Source organism: Vipera ursinii (genome assembly GCF_947247035.1).
Source record: "Vipera ursinii genome assembly, chromosome: 1".
In the NCBI taxonomy this organism is placed as follows: Eukaryota; Metazoa; Chordata; class Lepidosauria; order Squamata; family Viperidae; genus Vipera; species Vipera ursinii.
Window position 1 is genome coordinate 138,369,736 of NC_139512.1, and position 14,223 is coordinate 138,383,958.

A 14,223-nucleotide genomic window follows, 5' to 3' on the forward strand; every position below is an offset into this window, starting at 1 on the left:
AAAGTTGATGATCATTTGAAAGAAAAAAGTCTGAAGATGAAATACTTTTTTGAAAAATGTTATTTTCAGCATATTATGCTTTTATTCTGTATATTGCCCTGAGTTTATATTGATAGATGGTTAGCTAAATAAGTTTCCCAGTGATTTCCTACTGAAGATCTTTTTGTTGTTTGTTAGGGAAAATTTTAGTTTTATTTCTGAAAATTAGAAAGGACTTGAGACAAAAGCAAATATAAGACTGGGAAGGATGGGAGGGAGGAAGGAAAATTAAGCTAAACTCAACACAAATAAAATTAGCAGACTTTCTCCCAGGCAATATTAATGTATTGGAGTCAAACATATTCCATGGGATTTTAAAAATAAAATCTATTCCACAGGAACAACTATTTTATCTAAAGTCATATTTCATTGTGGAACATTTTTACTATACTCTAATGCTATGGAATTGAAAATGAGGCAGAACAACATGTTCAAGAGCATTTATTTATATATTTTTAAAGATATAAAATGCATGTGTGTATGTCTTTGTGTGTGTGTGTGTGTGTGTATACACACACACACATACATACACATACACAATATTTACATATTTAAGGGTTGTAGATTAAAGAGTTAAGGATTTTTTTTCCTCAAATTCCTGGGCCTCTCATTTTCACTGGGAAAATGGTTTGCTGTTCTTTTTTTCTTTGTGCCTTTACCCTTTTTATTGCTCTTATTGGTACCTTGGCAAGTTAACAAGATTTTGGATCATTGCCTTCACAAGATGAGGTGAAATTGTTATTTTGGTGGCTCCCTGAGATTTCTGCTAAACTCTAAACCACTCAGTCAGATTAGCCACTGTAACTGCTTATTAAATAGACATTGACTTAATTTCCAAGTGCTATCTTTTGCTCTTGAACATCTTTAGTAATTACAAAATAATTTTCAGGTATAGTTGGTAATTGTTTCTTTTTTCTGTTGCAGAAAGGGGAGAAAAAACCTTTGAAAAATTCTATTAACTAACAGCATGGAACCGATTGGTTTAGTGCACTGTAGTGCTAGTAGTGAAAAAAAAAGTTAATTACAATGTGCTGAAGTGTATATTACATTAATTAGTTGGTCATGTTGCTTGTCTGTTATTCTACTTTGAATGTTGAAATGAATGGAAAAGCAATTTACATGAACATGAATATGATGATCTGACCATTCAAGACACCTGACTAAAATTATCTATTGACTAAAGCAGGCATGTCAAGCTCACAACATCACGTGACGTTGTGCGATGTATCAGGACTTTTTCTCCGAAACTGGGCACAGTTTCGGCATGATGCATCCGGCCCGTGGGCCAGCAGTTTGACATTCCTGGACTAAAGCATCAAGTTTTTTCTCTTTCTCATTCTTCCCTAGCATGTTTCTCTTTCATGTTAAGACAGTGATAAGAATCTGGTTCTTTGGATTCCAGCTGTAATCTCTGATCATCAGTGATCTAGGCTACAGTTGGTGAGTGATCAAGTCTAGCAGTATGTGGAAATGTCAAAGGTTTCTCAATTTTGTGGCCAAGGACTGAACCAGGAACTTTAGGATTCCTAGCCAGCCTGTGTTTTAAGACTGTTTTATGCCTTTCTACTTTGTTCATTAGCAAAATATAACTGATGTATTCTGAATCAAGTTTATGCTGGTAACACCATTACTGACTTCTACCATTCTACATTTGCTACTCTGTTCTAATCTTAATGTGGAAGTAAATATAGATATAGCAGTTGTTGATACATAGCAAATAAATATGGGTAACTATAATTCAAAACAATGAAACCCACCCTTCCCTCTGACACAGATATAAACATTAATTTTAAAGATGTTAAGCTAAAACAATTTTAAAATAGTGTTACTGTATATTTCATGAGGCAATCATGAGGCAATAAAATGGGAAAAGTTCCAAGGACAGCATTTATTCACTTTCTTCTCCATCCAATAGATGAGAAGAATTTTTGATTTGCTGACAATATTTAAATGTAGGAGGAAAACTGGAAATGGAATAAGAAACTCCGTATAACCAAGAATAACACATCCCAAATATAGAGCATAACTGTACTTCAAGACATCTTCGAGGTAGATCTAGGGAAACTAGAAGGTAAACAAAAGATTTCACCCATCTATGATGTTTGAGCAGATTATTGCATTTTATCAGGGGAAGATTTATATAATTTTACCCATATAAATAATTTATATAATTTTATATAAAATTATAAAAGATTTATATGATTTTACCCATATAAATAATGCCACATCAGCCAAAGCTGTGATTACACTATTAAGTCTATTATGCAGTCAAAAGCATAATCACAAAGATGATTATAAAGCACACCAATTATTCTGTGAAAGTGTTGGATTTAAAATACATTAAAAGTTGGGAGGTTTTTTAAAAAATGTTTATCCAATTAAAATTAATATTTTCACTTGTTTCCTATTTCGGAATGTTTTATCATTGCACTGTTGACATTTTATTTATTAGATTTTTATCCTGTCTTTATTACTTTGTAAGTAATTCTAGGTGGCAAACCTACGTAACACTTCTTCCTCCTCTGATTTTCCCCACAACAACCACCCTGTAGGTAAGACTGGCTCAGTTATTGGTCCAAGGTCACCCAACTGGTTTTCATGGCTAAAATGGGACTAGAATCCACCGTCTCCTGGCTTTTAGGCCAGCACCTTACCACTACACCAAACTGTCTCTCTTGACATTTCACGAAGGAGGACACAAAAGAGGGGCTTACAAATTGCACATGAGCCAGGTGGTGTACAATAGCTTCCTTGATACAAAAGAGAAATTGACCCTCATTTTTGTAAATGAATGGGGCCTTTCAGAAAATTCAAAAGATCTGAATGCTAATCTCATGCCAGACCTTATAAATATGGTCATATTAAAGACACAGGTTATATTGCACCGTGTGAATCTGTCCTTATAGCCAAATATTACCATAGCAATTTATTTATTTGCACAGAATTATACGTACAGTACCATACTACTCAGGCGAATGAACACGGGAGGATTTTAGATTACATTTCTTTCTACCTAAAATGCTGCAGCTGCAGTTAGTGTTTTTAAAAGGCTGATAGATAGAATGATTGATAGAATGGCAGGCAATTTATTCAAACATTTTTCTGCCTCAGCACCTAGAAGCACCCTTCTTATAATCACTAAAGCCAATTTTATGGTGTGTCGTCTTGCGAAACAAGATGGCTAATACAGAAATCTCCATCAAGGCTATGCTAGAGAAGTTTATGAATTTAGAAGTTTTGTTGTTTGTGTGTTTGTTTGTTTGTTTGTTTATTTATTTATTTATTTATTTATTTATCTATCTATCTATCTATGGGATTTGTATGCCGCCCTATCTCCCAAAGGACTCAGGGCGGCTAACAACGATAAAAACACAAAATACAAACATTAAAAGGTATTAAATCAAATTATCCCATAAATAGTCCAATTAAAAACACAATAAAACAAAATTAAGAAAACTTCCCTTCCATCAGTCCAGGTCGGCCTGTTGAAAAAGCCATGTTTTAAGGTCATGACGAAAGGAACGGAGATCCGGGGCCATCCGGAGCTCCAAGGGGAGTTGATTCCAAATGGCAGGTGCCCCCACAGAGAAGGCCCTCCCCCTGGGGGTCGCCAGTCGACATCGTCTGGCTGACGGCACCCTGAGGAGGCCCTCCCTGTGTGAGCGCACAGGGCGATGGACAGTCGTTCCTGGCAGCAGACGGTCCTGCAAATACCTTGAGTCCAGCGTAGAATCCACTGCTTTCTTCAGGGGAAGAGCGACGATCAGCTGAGTCCCACCTAAAAGCTGTGACGGTGCAAAAGACCTGCAATAAATAAGCCAAAGTATTTCAAAACCTTTTTGCCTCTTTTTTTTCTTTAAAAATGACAGGCTTATGAAAAACGATAGAAAATGTACTTAGTGATTGTTAGATTGCACCTTATAAAAACTTATTTTGCTGCTTTTTGCCCTTAGCAATTGTAGACCTCCTTCATAAAAAGGTAGTCAGGGCCCTTCCCTGTCAAACAGAGAATGCACAGGGGTGGGCCTCCAAGCACTAAACTTGTTTGAATAAATATCTATATGTGGCTTTTAAAAGCTGTGGACAAGCCAGTTATCAGTGCACAGAATGCTCAAGAAGTCTTTGACCTTCAGAGCTAGGACATCTGCCAATATGCCCAAAGATTGGACCAAATAGGTGTGCGGCATTTTTTAAGCTGCAGCACTGCTTTATCATTTTAAGCATATGGTAACAAAAAATGTTTCTTACAATATCAGCTATATTTCCTCACCCTGATGCTTCCGTGCATTGCTTCTCAGAAAAATAGAACTGGTGATTATGTCACAATGCTATGGGCTCAGATATAGGGAATGGATTATGTAGTGGTATCAATAGAGATGGATTGGCATTTTCAAGACCATCTATTCCCATATAATTGCCCTGTATGCTCTTGGGTCACCAATGGGGCACCCTTTTGCAGGTGCCGTTACATATATATTTCTGAACATTTTGCCATTGGAGATAAGATTGTTACAGTTTATGAGGTTTCTTTTACACAGGTTTTATTGGAGGTTTTATGCTGCTGATTTTATGATTGCTGGATTGATAGTATTATTTTTCAATGTTTCCAAATGGCCTAGAATCTCCAAAGCTTTACAGCCAGTATATTTGTTATTATTTGTGTTTTAAACTGCCCACTTGTGCCACATTTGGATCAATAAATTGGTGGTTTCGATAGTCATCAAGGACCTACTACTGGGCTTGATTCCAAACTCTGGATTGTTCATCTTTGAAGAACAATGTTTTGTGTCTAGATGGCCAAAAATAAAATTGTAAACTAATTGCAAAAAGTCTATAACTCAAAGTGCAAAGATTTAAGTATCTTTGAGGTAAGCATCTATATAAAGTGGCCTTTTTAGTCTGGGAAGGAAAAAAGCCAATCAGATTTTTTAAAAATATTATTGCACCAGGAATACAGAATGCCAACGTTGTACTATGTACATAAAATAATGCATGGCTTTTTCAAAAGTGCACAGCCTTCTTTCTTAAACTATATGTTTATACTGCAAGTTAAATTTTGATCATTAGAAACTGCTTGCCTAATAAATCTGTACAGATCAAGCTAACTATACATACTTGAACAATAGCAATACAAGTGTTGTCTTCAATGAGGCAACAAATCACCTGTTCTCCTCAATTTCTCTCCCAACATTTAGCCAACACCCCTTCCTGGAAAAAAATATCTGTTCACACTCACTAATTGTTGGCTTTTTACGTTTGTAAAACAAGCCCAATATATATATTGGCTATTCAAGAGATAAATCATTATTAGAATCTGATGTTCCTGGAACTCACTCCTTAGAAACCACATCTGATTCATCATTAAGTAAGGCAGTCATCAAGTGACATCCAATTTTATAACCTTTTTTGCTGTCATTAAGCAAATCACTGGGGTTCTTAAAAGGGGGGGTCACATGATTGCCATTTGTGCCCTCCCCTGCCAGTTTTCCCCTTGAGATTGCTTGTTGGGGGGAAAAAATCACAAAGTGATCATGTGATCCCAGGATGCTGCAACCATCAAAAATATGTGCCCATTGCCAAGTGCCCAAATTATCATCCTGTGACTACGCAGATGCTACCATGGTCATAAATGCAACAATTGATTAGAAGTTATTTTCAGCACTGTTGTAACTTTGAACAGAGGACTACCTATAACAGATTTCTCTAGCATCACTTATCTGCTGCTGTAGAATTTTTTGAATTAATTTAACAAATTCTCAACAAGAGACTTGGCTGTCTGGCAAATTCCAGGAGTTGAAATTTATACCTCTAGAAGCTGCACAAACTGTGAAATACTGCATTGCATTTCTGTGTGTGAAGTTTCTTCCTTTGTAAATTTAGATCTTCTCCTCACAATAGACAGACAGACATTTTAGTCTTGATAGTACACCACACAATTATTGGGATATGTCTTCTCACAAGCTTGTTGCCTTTAAATATTGGCTCCTGGTGTTTAAGCAATCAGGTTCCCCCCTCACCCTTTATCATTTCAAAAGAAAAGGGGAGAAGTGAAAAAGATACCCATAGGCTATGGAAAGATAACTTTGACTGTGTGGTTGAATATTTTATCCCTAAAGCTTCTCAATAAAATAAAATCCTTCTTCTCCCTAAATTTTAACAGTATTAAAAGAGATTGGTTTATCTAAGCTAAACATATCACTGAGATCCAGAAGTACTAGGATGGGGAGAACAAAGACACCTATAGATATCTGGGGGATTGTTTCGTGATGGAGTTTGACAATTTGGCAATGTGTTGCAGCTTTAATTTTTCTGTGGGCCTTGTTGTATAGTCATGATAGGAGAAAAAAATAGAATTGCATTCTTATTAGGGTGGTGGGGGTTGTTTGGGCAGCAATCCCTTGTAGATAAACTTGATAGGTTCACATGATTTGTTAGAATAATAATTGGAAAAGGCAGTTTAAGCCATTAAGCCCAACTGTCAGGACAGGAATCTAAACTAAGTATCCATAACACACATTCAGCCTCTACATGAGGCAAGAAGGAATGTGTCATGCTTGTTAATGAAGGTTCCCCACCCCACCCCCAACATTCAAGTTGGAATCTGTCTACCAAGTTTCCATGTCCACCATTCTGACAGAGAATTTTAATTCTGACACTCTGATATAGACTGCCTGGAGTCCTCTCCTGAAAGGCAAACCTTTCTAGTTCCTTCAGGCTGTCTTTATAATACTTGGTTTCTATTCCTTTAATTATTGTTGTTCTTCATACATATACATGGGAATGGTTCCGGTAGCAACTCACAGAGGAACATATGATGGGGAAACCAGGCATAGACAATTATAGGAGAAGGTGAATAAGAATCTAGTTCTTGTCTCATTTTCTGTCTGTCATATACATGTAGAATAATTCTATGTGGAATAAGCTCACCCATCTTCAAATTATATCCTTGCCCTCCTTGGATGGTATGTAGGGCTATAAATGGCATAGATACAGGGTTATAAATGCTTGGGGCTGATGTGTCCTGTCCTTTAGATATTATTTCTTGATCCAGTCATCCTATATGGTTATTAGCCAGTTTCTAACCTACAGTTTCTTGAGAAGGATTTGGAGAAGGCCCTTCAGAGGCTCTTGGATGTGATCAATTATCTGCATTGCTTTAGTTGTATTTCAGGCCTGACATGGGACTGAAAGTGCATCGATCATTCTTGTAGCAGGACTAATAGGGTGGTGATGTACTCCCTCTATGGGCATACCTTACCCAACATTTATGTCTTCCTTGAGCTATATGCAAGGATTGAGGACTGAATAGAGTTTTGCAAGTGATTCCACTCTTTCCTGAGCCAGTGATTCTGATTAGCTGTTGGGAGACAAGAGGTAGAACCCCTGAACACACCACTTTTTCATCCTTCAGGGAACTGGTAAAGATTTTCTTTAGGATATCCAGATTTTAATTTGGAATATTTTCTTGCCTTCTCCTTCAGACATTCAACGATGTGTGCGTGTGTGCGTGTGCGCGTGCGTGAGTGTGTGTGTGTATTGTGGGGGAGAGAATAATATTGTACTCCATGTTAGGTAATTTCTGTTATTGAAAAGAACAAATAAAGCTTATCAGAGGAGAGAGAGGGATTTTTAGCATAATAAGGTTTAGACCGAGCTATCTATAATGATTACAGCAAGTCAAAATAATTAGAATTGGAAATAATGCTTGATTCAGAGAGGTTAGTTTCAAAGTTTGTTTTCATTCCAGCAATCCATATCTCTTGCTATGGAATTTCACTGTGAAAATTCATTTTGAAAAAGATCAGAACTCTTTCTGAAAGCAATATTTAATACATCAGGAATTATTGTACTGCAGTTAACAGAATTAAAAATGTGGGAAAGGGAAATCTCTCTTTTCCTTCATAGTGGAAGCATCTCAAATAATTGCCTTTCTTTCTAATCTATCTACAGAGATAAATCACTATGTAATTTTGTACAAGGAGTTTTTCAGTATTTGTGGGAAGAGTTGCCATCATAATTGAAAATATTGTAACTCATCAGCAAGATGGCCAATGCCAATGACAAACTAAAAGGTAATTTTACATAAGCCTTTTTTAAAATGCACGCTATTTCATGGCATGAACTTCCAAACTGCTGTGCAGAGCAAAAAATGACCAGTTTTTCTTTTTTTAGCACATCCTGCTTTCTTAGTATTACCCACTGCGCACATACTACCTGCTGCAATTTACAGATGGCTGTCCCTCCAGGTATAGAATGACCTCTGTCAATATCATCTAAATAGATCTTGGGATTGCTACAATTTCAAATCAGATGGAATGGGCTATCTTGAGCATTTACCCAAGGAAAAATAGCATATTACAGATTTATTTATTAAAGCTGCAGTAGTTTTGCTAGCATTTGGCTGTCAACAGTGCTCAAATAGCATAACTGTATAAAGTTGTGAATTTTCTAAATATTATGGGGAAATGGTATTGGCTATTTACAAATATGCAAACAAAAGTTCAAACTCTTTGGACTAGTAAAACTCAAAGGCTCTGGTTAAGGGATGAACATCTTGATGGATACTTGATATTGGGTGTGAACAATATTAGTAATGAAAATTGAAATGAATGGAAAATAGTTCAGATGTGTCAATCATATGGGAACAGAATGTTAATTTTTAAGTGCCCTGTTTTTTTTTCCCTGCAGCTTTTGAGAAATAAGTTGTGCAGAAAAGTATGGAGGTATTTGGAAATTATATTGTACAATGACAGAATTGGCTGTCACAATTAGTGACTCTGGATGCCATCATTTAGAGTACCCACCATAGAAGGGCTGATTTGGATGGATCTTAATCTTAGCTGACCACTGAAGAAGGTCAAGTAGGATATCACAAAACTCTGTCAGTTCTGATATTACATCAATCACATTTGTATAGTTGGTAGAAATTAAAAGGCAGCAAAAAACCCTCATACTTCACTTGTGTACACATGTACATCTTGCTTTACGGAATTCAATTACTTTGCATGCAATATTTTGTAAACCTTACGGAAATTGATAAAATGCTAGTTTTATCTCAAAATTGTAGAAAGGGAATGATAGGAGAAAGGCAACCTTGTCTATCAGGATATAAGAAAGATTCAAATTTATTTATGAACTACCTTGCTAAAAAACTGAGTGTCATGACACTTACATATTTGGATTTTCTTTTCTAACTCTTTTTAACTGAATAGACAGAGTAAGTGACAGAATAAATGGCATGATTCCTCAAGTGTGAATAAGGGACAGTTAAGAACTAAGAGCTTTCAAATATTTTCCCCAGATGAAAAATCTGAAGAAAGTATAATAGGCTAGCAGAGGAATATGAGACCAATTTTAGTTTTTCAAGCCAAAACCAGGACCAAAATTATATATAGCATCCTCTCTTTTAGGAGTTTCTTTTGTTTCTTATCTGTAGTGATCTGAGACCCCAGAACTATTTGTGTTTTTATTAAGTTTTATTTTCACTTAAATGGAAAGAATTGTGCTGTAGGTATTTGGCTCAGGTTGACCAAACTGTGCACTGTTATTACAGTGCTGTAAGAGGCCAGAGTTATTTTTATTGAAAATGATCTATTATTACCTATTACCTGTTTTAAAAGATGTAATGCTATGCAGTACAACAAAAACATTTTTTTGATAAATGAACTAGATTGCTTTATACAGTAGTTCTAAACTTAATAAAATGTACTCGATCCTATTACATTAAAATACATTGCTTCTTGAACGCCATGTTTTACTTCTAGGCCAAATTCAGGCTCGAAGATATGACAGTTAATAAGAACTTTAAAAAAGAAGTACAGAATGATTGTCTTCCTTGACCTGGTCTTCTGAGTTCAAGAAAGCTTTACCGTATCTCCCAATCTGAAATTAATTCCATCCATCTCCACATAGGAGAATGTCTGCACAGTTGTGTCATGATGAAGCTGTTCTTTCACATTGGATGTAGAAAGTCGTGACCAGATCACTGTATAGCCTATAGCCCAATTTGAAGTTAGACTGCTGAAAGTGCATTTTAGGTAGACCTGGGACCCCAAAAGCTCAGGAGTAACAACTGGGTGTAAAACTGGGAAGAAAAGCAGACTGTTATATAATGTACATGAATTAAAAAATAAATAATTCAACACAGTTAAAATTATAAATGAGTCAGCACTGTAGAACTGAAAAAAGACATATAAAGCCCCATGGTTTCTGAATGAAAATTATACATTTATACTATGTTATACTATGACAACTGAAGAAACTCCTGGAAGAAACCTCCTGGATGAGAAGTGAAATATCTTAAAGAAAAATGAGAAAGTCCAGTTGCCATTAAAATAAAAGCACCTTTGAGACAACCGTGATCCAGATGAATCAGAACTTCCATAGATGTTTATACTATGCAATTTTTGCAGACAGGTGAAGACTGAACAGTTGCAAGTTGTAACCAAACTGAGTAGTTCAAAGCAACAAGGTAGTAAAAAATGATTAGCAAAGCATTTCCAATGGTTGCAAACAAAAGAGGGGGTTGCTTAGTAATCTCTCAATATCAACAGGAGAGTACTAAAAAAATATATATCCCTACTCAGTTTGAATCACAGTCATGTCCTCAAGGCAGGAGGTCATCAAACCCACAGGAGATTCTGAAGTCGAAAAACTGCAGGCACTTCTCGTATGGGATCCCATAATCAACCTTTTGAATTATCTTAGTCCAAGGATGAAGACTGCAATTAAGTGATAGCCCAAAGTTAGATGAACACCCTGCTATAACCTGTGGATTTTTTTCTGCCACAAGGTTTTCTAGGTCTCAGAAATATTCATGAATTCTTTACATTTAAAAACAGCAAAGAATAGGGATGCACTTAACAGCTCTCTCAGTCCTGACGAGGTCTTAATTCCCAAACTTCAAAGAGTCAGAAATCATAATATGTGAAAGTCCTTCAACTATGATAATAATCAAATCTGGAGGAATGTTAAAAAAAATACCTTTCTCTCCACTAAATAAATTTCTGACCATTCAACTATAAAACTGGATATAAAACATAGGTTTGCTGTTATTGGCATTCTTTTTTATTATTTTTAAAGTATTTATTGATATGCCACTTTTTAAAAAAAACAACTCTGGGTGACACATTAAAATGGTCATAAAAACATCCATATCAAACCAAACAAAAGATACTGGCAGTCAAGGGCACCAATCAATATACTGCAATGCCCCTTAGAGATGGACTCTACACCCTAGTTTAATACCCAAATGTATTAAAATACAATACAAGTTGATCTTCAGTACCTTACAAATAGCCCTGGCAACAGATAAACATTGGTTGCCAAGACTGCATATTTGCTACAAATAAGCATAAGAATTAAGCATAATAAACCAGTGTTTGTTTATGTAACTCTTAGCTTCATTCCCACCCTACAGATAAGCTTTGGATAGTTTCCTAATTTCCAAAAGTTCCTTTGGAAATATGCAAGGAGAAGGATCACCAATGTGAATGTGGAACAATGCATGCATTGGTTCTGCAGATAAAAGGTAATTCATATACTGTGTGCAGTTCATGTTTTTAAATTACCTTGAATTATGTCTTCTGATTCAGTCCTTTTGGGATCAAAAGAGTTGAGCTGTGATTCTTCAGCAATGAAGGAAATAAATCAATTAACATGGCATTGTGAACTGGTGAAGCAAGTTCTAAGAGTTTGCTGATACTTCACTGGACATATTTTGACTTATTGATCTGATAGCTTTTACAATTTTCAAGAATTCTTAGTAAGAAATATGTACCTCAGCATTTCAGTTCTGAAAAGCAGAAGTGGTTTGCTTCTTCTGGAGATTGGGAAATAAGTTTTTTCAGCATTATGCATTTTGCAAAGAAACATTTATGTGCAAATATACACATGACTATGCAAAATCAATCCTGTCTATCCGTCCATCCATCCATCCATTTTTCAAATATTTTGGTGAAATGGGACAACTCACCACAGCCAACTCACCACAGCCAACTAACTGTGGAACAATTTAACAATTCAATTGAATCATTTAAAATAACAAAGAAAATCATTAATTTTTTGTAATCACATTTCATTTTGTTCCTCCTTTTGCATCCTTTCTTTAATGATTCTATTTTCCCATTTCTTTGATATCATGTAACTTTTGTACCACAGCAAATTGTCAGGTGGCACATTGTCCTGTGGTGACTTGGCCACAGCAAGTTGGCTATGGTGAGTTGGCTGTAGCAAGTTGTCATAGACCCTATCCAGGGATGGACCAGCTCTCAGTTATCTGTTCCTTCATTCTTTCCATATACATATATTATTAAATAAACTGACCCTAATGAAAATTTGAAAAAAAATGAAGTCAACAGCAACACCAAAATAAAAATAAATTCAAAAATAATTTTGATAGTTTTTCCAATGTGCATTGTTTCATCATATATTACAAAAAGTACTACATTTATTTTGTTTCCTGTCCCAATCCAAAGTTCTGCTCCTTACCACAAAAGTCTAAATCAGAGCTCCCCAACCTTTCTGGCTTGGTGGTCTGGAAGGAAGGGGAAGAGGAGGGCAAATGGGCATGCACACAGTGGCAGCACTAGCATGTTTACAAGTAGGCTGTGCGTACCCACAGTGGTGTGCTGGCAGCCATGTGCACACATAAATGGACCGCTGGTGCCTACATAAATGGGCCATTGGCACCTGCACACCTGCGCAAATGGGTTGCTGGTGCCAGTGTGCAAGTGGGCTGCATGCATCTGTGGTGGCGTGGTGGCTCCCACGCACATGCACAAATGGGCCGCTAATGCCCACGATGCTGGTGGCTTGTGCAAATGGGACCTCTAGCACCTGCGTGGCAGCTCTACCATGAAGGGGGGCTCACCAGCTATTCCTGCAGCCCAGTGGCTAACAGGTCACAGCCTGGTACCAGGCCGCGGACCATAGATTGGGGACCCCTGGTCTAAATTACATCTTCTAATATCAAGAACGTTTATATCAATATAAATACAGGAAAATATTTTGTGTAGCAACATCTCAATTATCTAATAATTTGAATAGAGAGATTGCCTGTCCAAGGTCCTTTTAATGCAGATAGTAAAAACATTTTAAACATTGTTTTGTCTTTTAATTATTTTATTAGCTTCACTCTCCTGGAAATTTTAAAGGGTTCTTGGGGTAACTCACTACTGAAATTAATAAAGAAAAGTTAAAGAGGTTTAGTAGTACTGAGATCGGTGCCATCTACGTGCTTTGCAAAATGTGAAAACACGGTTTCTTGCCTTCTTACAATATAAAGTCTGATGCAGAAAAGTCAGAAGAAGAAGGGAAAGAGATAAGTATGCTGCAAAGTTAAACTGAGTTACAGAAGGCATGGAAGTCAGGAGATTATGCCAAAATCTTGACAGAAAAGGGCATTTTTGAGGAGAGACTTGAACTGAAAAAGAAGTGGCATCACTCAAGTGTTCTGAGAGGCAATTTCAAGCACAAAGGGCAATCAAGGAGAAAAAAAAGTTATTTGAGTAGACAAGAAACTAAATACATTCATAAATATTATATTGTAGCTGTCCACACCAAGAAGGTAGCAAAGATTTACCAATAGAGTGCTTTCGATAATGACTGGATATGGAATAAAAAGCTACCGTATCTATTCAACAAACAGATTTTCATTGTGTGAATTCCTTGAGATTTAAGTTGTTCTGCCAAATTCACCTACTGCTACTGATTCTTCTGAGAAAGACTCATTTGTATTATCCTGTAGAAGTGATGGATTTCAAATGGCGTAACAGACTCAGTGAGGAATTGGTATCTGCCATTCCTTCTCTTTCCTAAATACAAAATAGAATATCTTTTCTCTGCAGGGGTAGAAATTCCTGATCAAAGTAATTTTAAAAAAATGTCAGCCAAAAGTTATTGTCTTTTGCCTTCACTTAGAACAGCTTTCAAAGGAACTTGTTCATTTCCAACAACTATTTAATTTAATTTAATTTTATTAGATTTATATACCGCCCATTCCCGAAGGACTCAGGGCGGTTTACAGGGTATTTAAAATCAGCAATACAAATACAAAAGTTTAAAAAAAAATTAAAAAAGATTACATTATCCCTTAAACTAAAAACCCCGGTTAAAAATTCTCAGCCTGGGCCGGAAAGCTCAAAGAGCCAGGTCTTCAGGTCCCGGCGGAATGAACGAAGGTCA

General features: G+C 36.3%; 1 protein-coding gene across 1 annotated transcript in view; it reads right to left on the reverse strand.

The window, feature by feature from the left end:
* Positions 1-14,223, reverse strand: part of VWDE (von Willebrand factor D and EGF domains) — a gene marked incomplete at its 5' end in the record, with an annotated part of 239,537 nt that overhangs the window by 211,771 nt on the left and 13,543 nt on the right. The window contains 3 exons of the mRNA XM_083367117.1: positions 3,754-3,843; positions 9,909-10,123; positions 11,610-11,666. Coding sequence (XP_083223243.1) covers positions 3,754-3,843; positions 9,909-10,123; positions 11,610-11,666 — 362 coding nt within the window. The remainder of the gene's footprint in view (positions 1-3,753; positions 3,844-9,908; positions 10,124-11,609; positions 11,667-14,223) is intronic.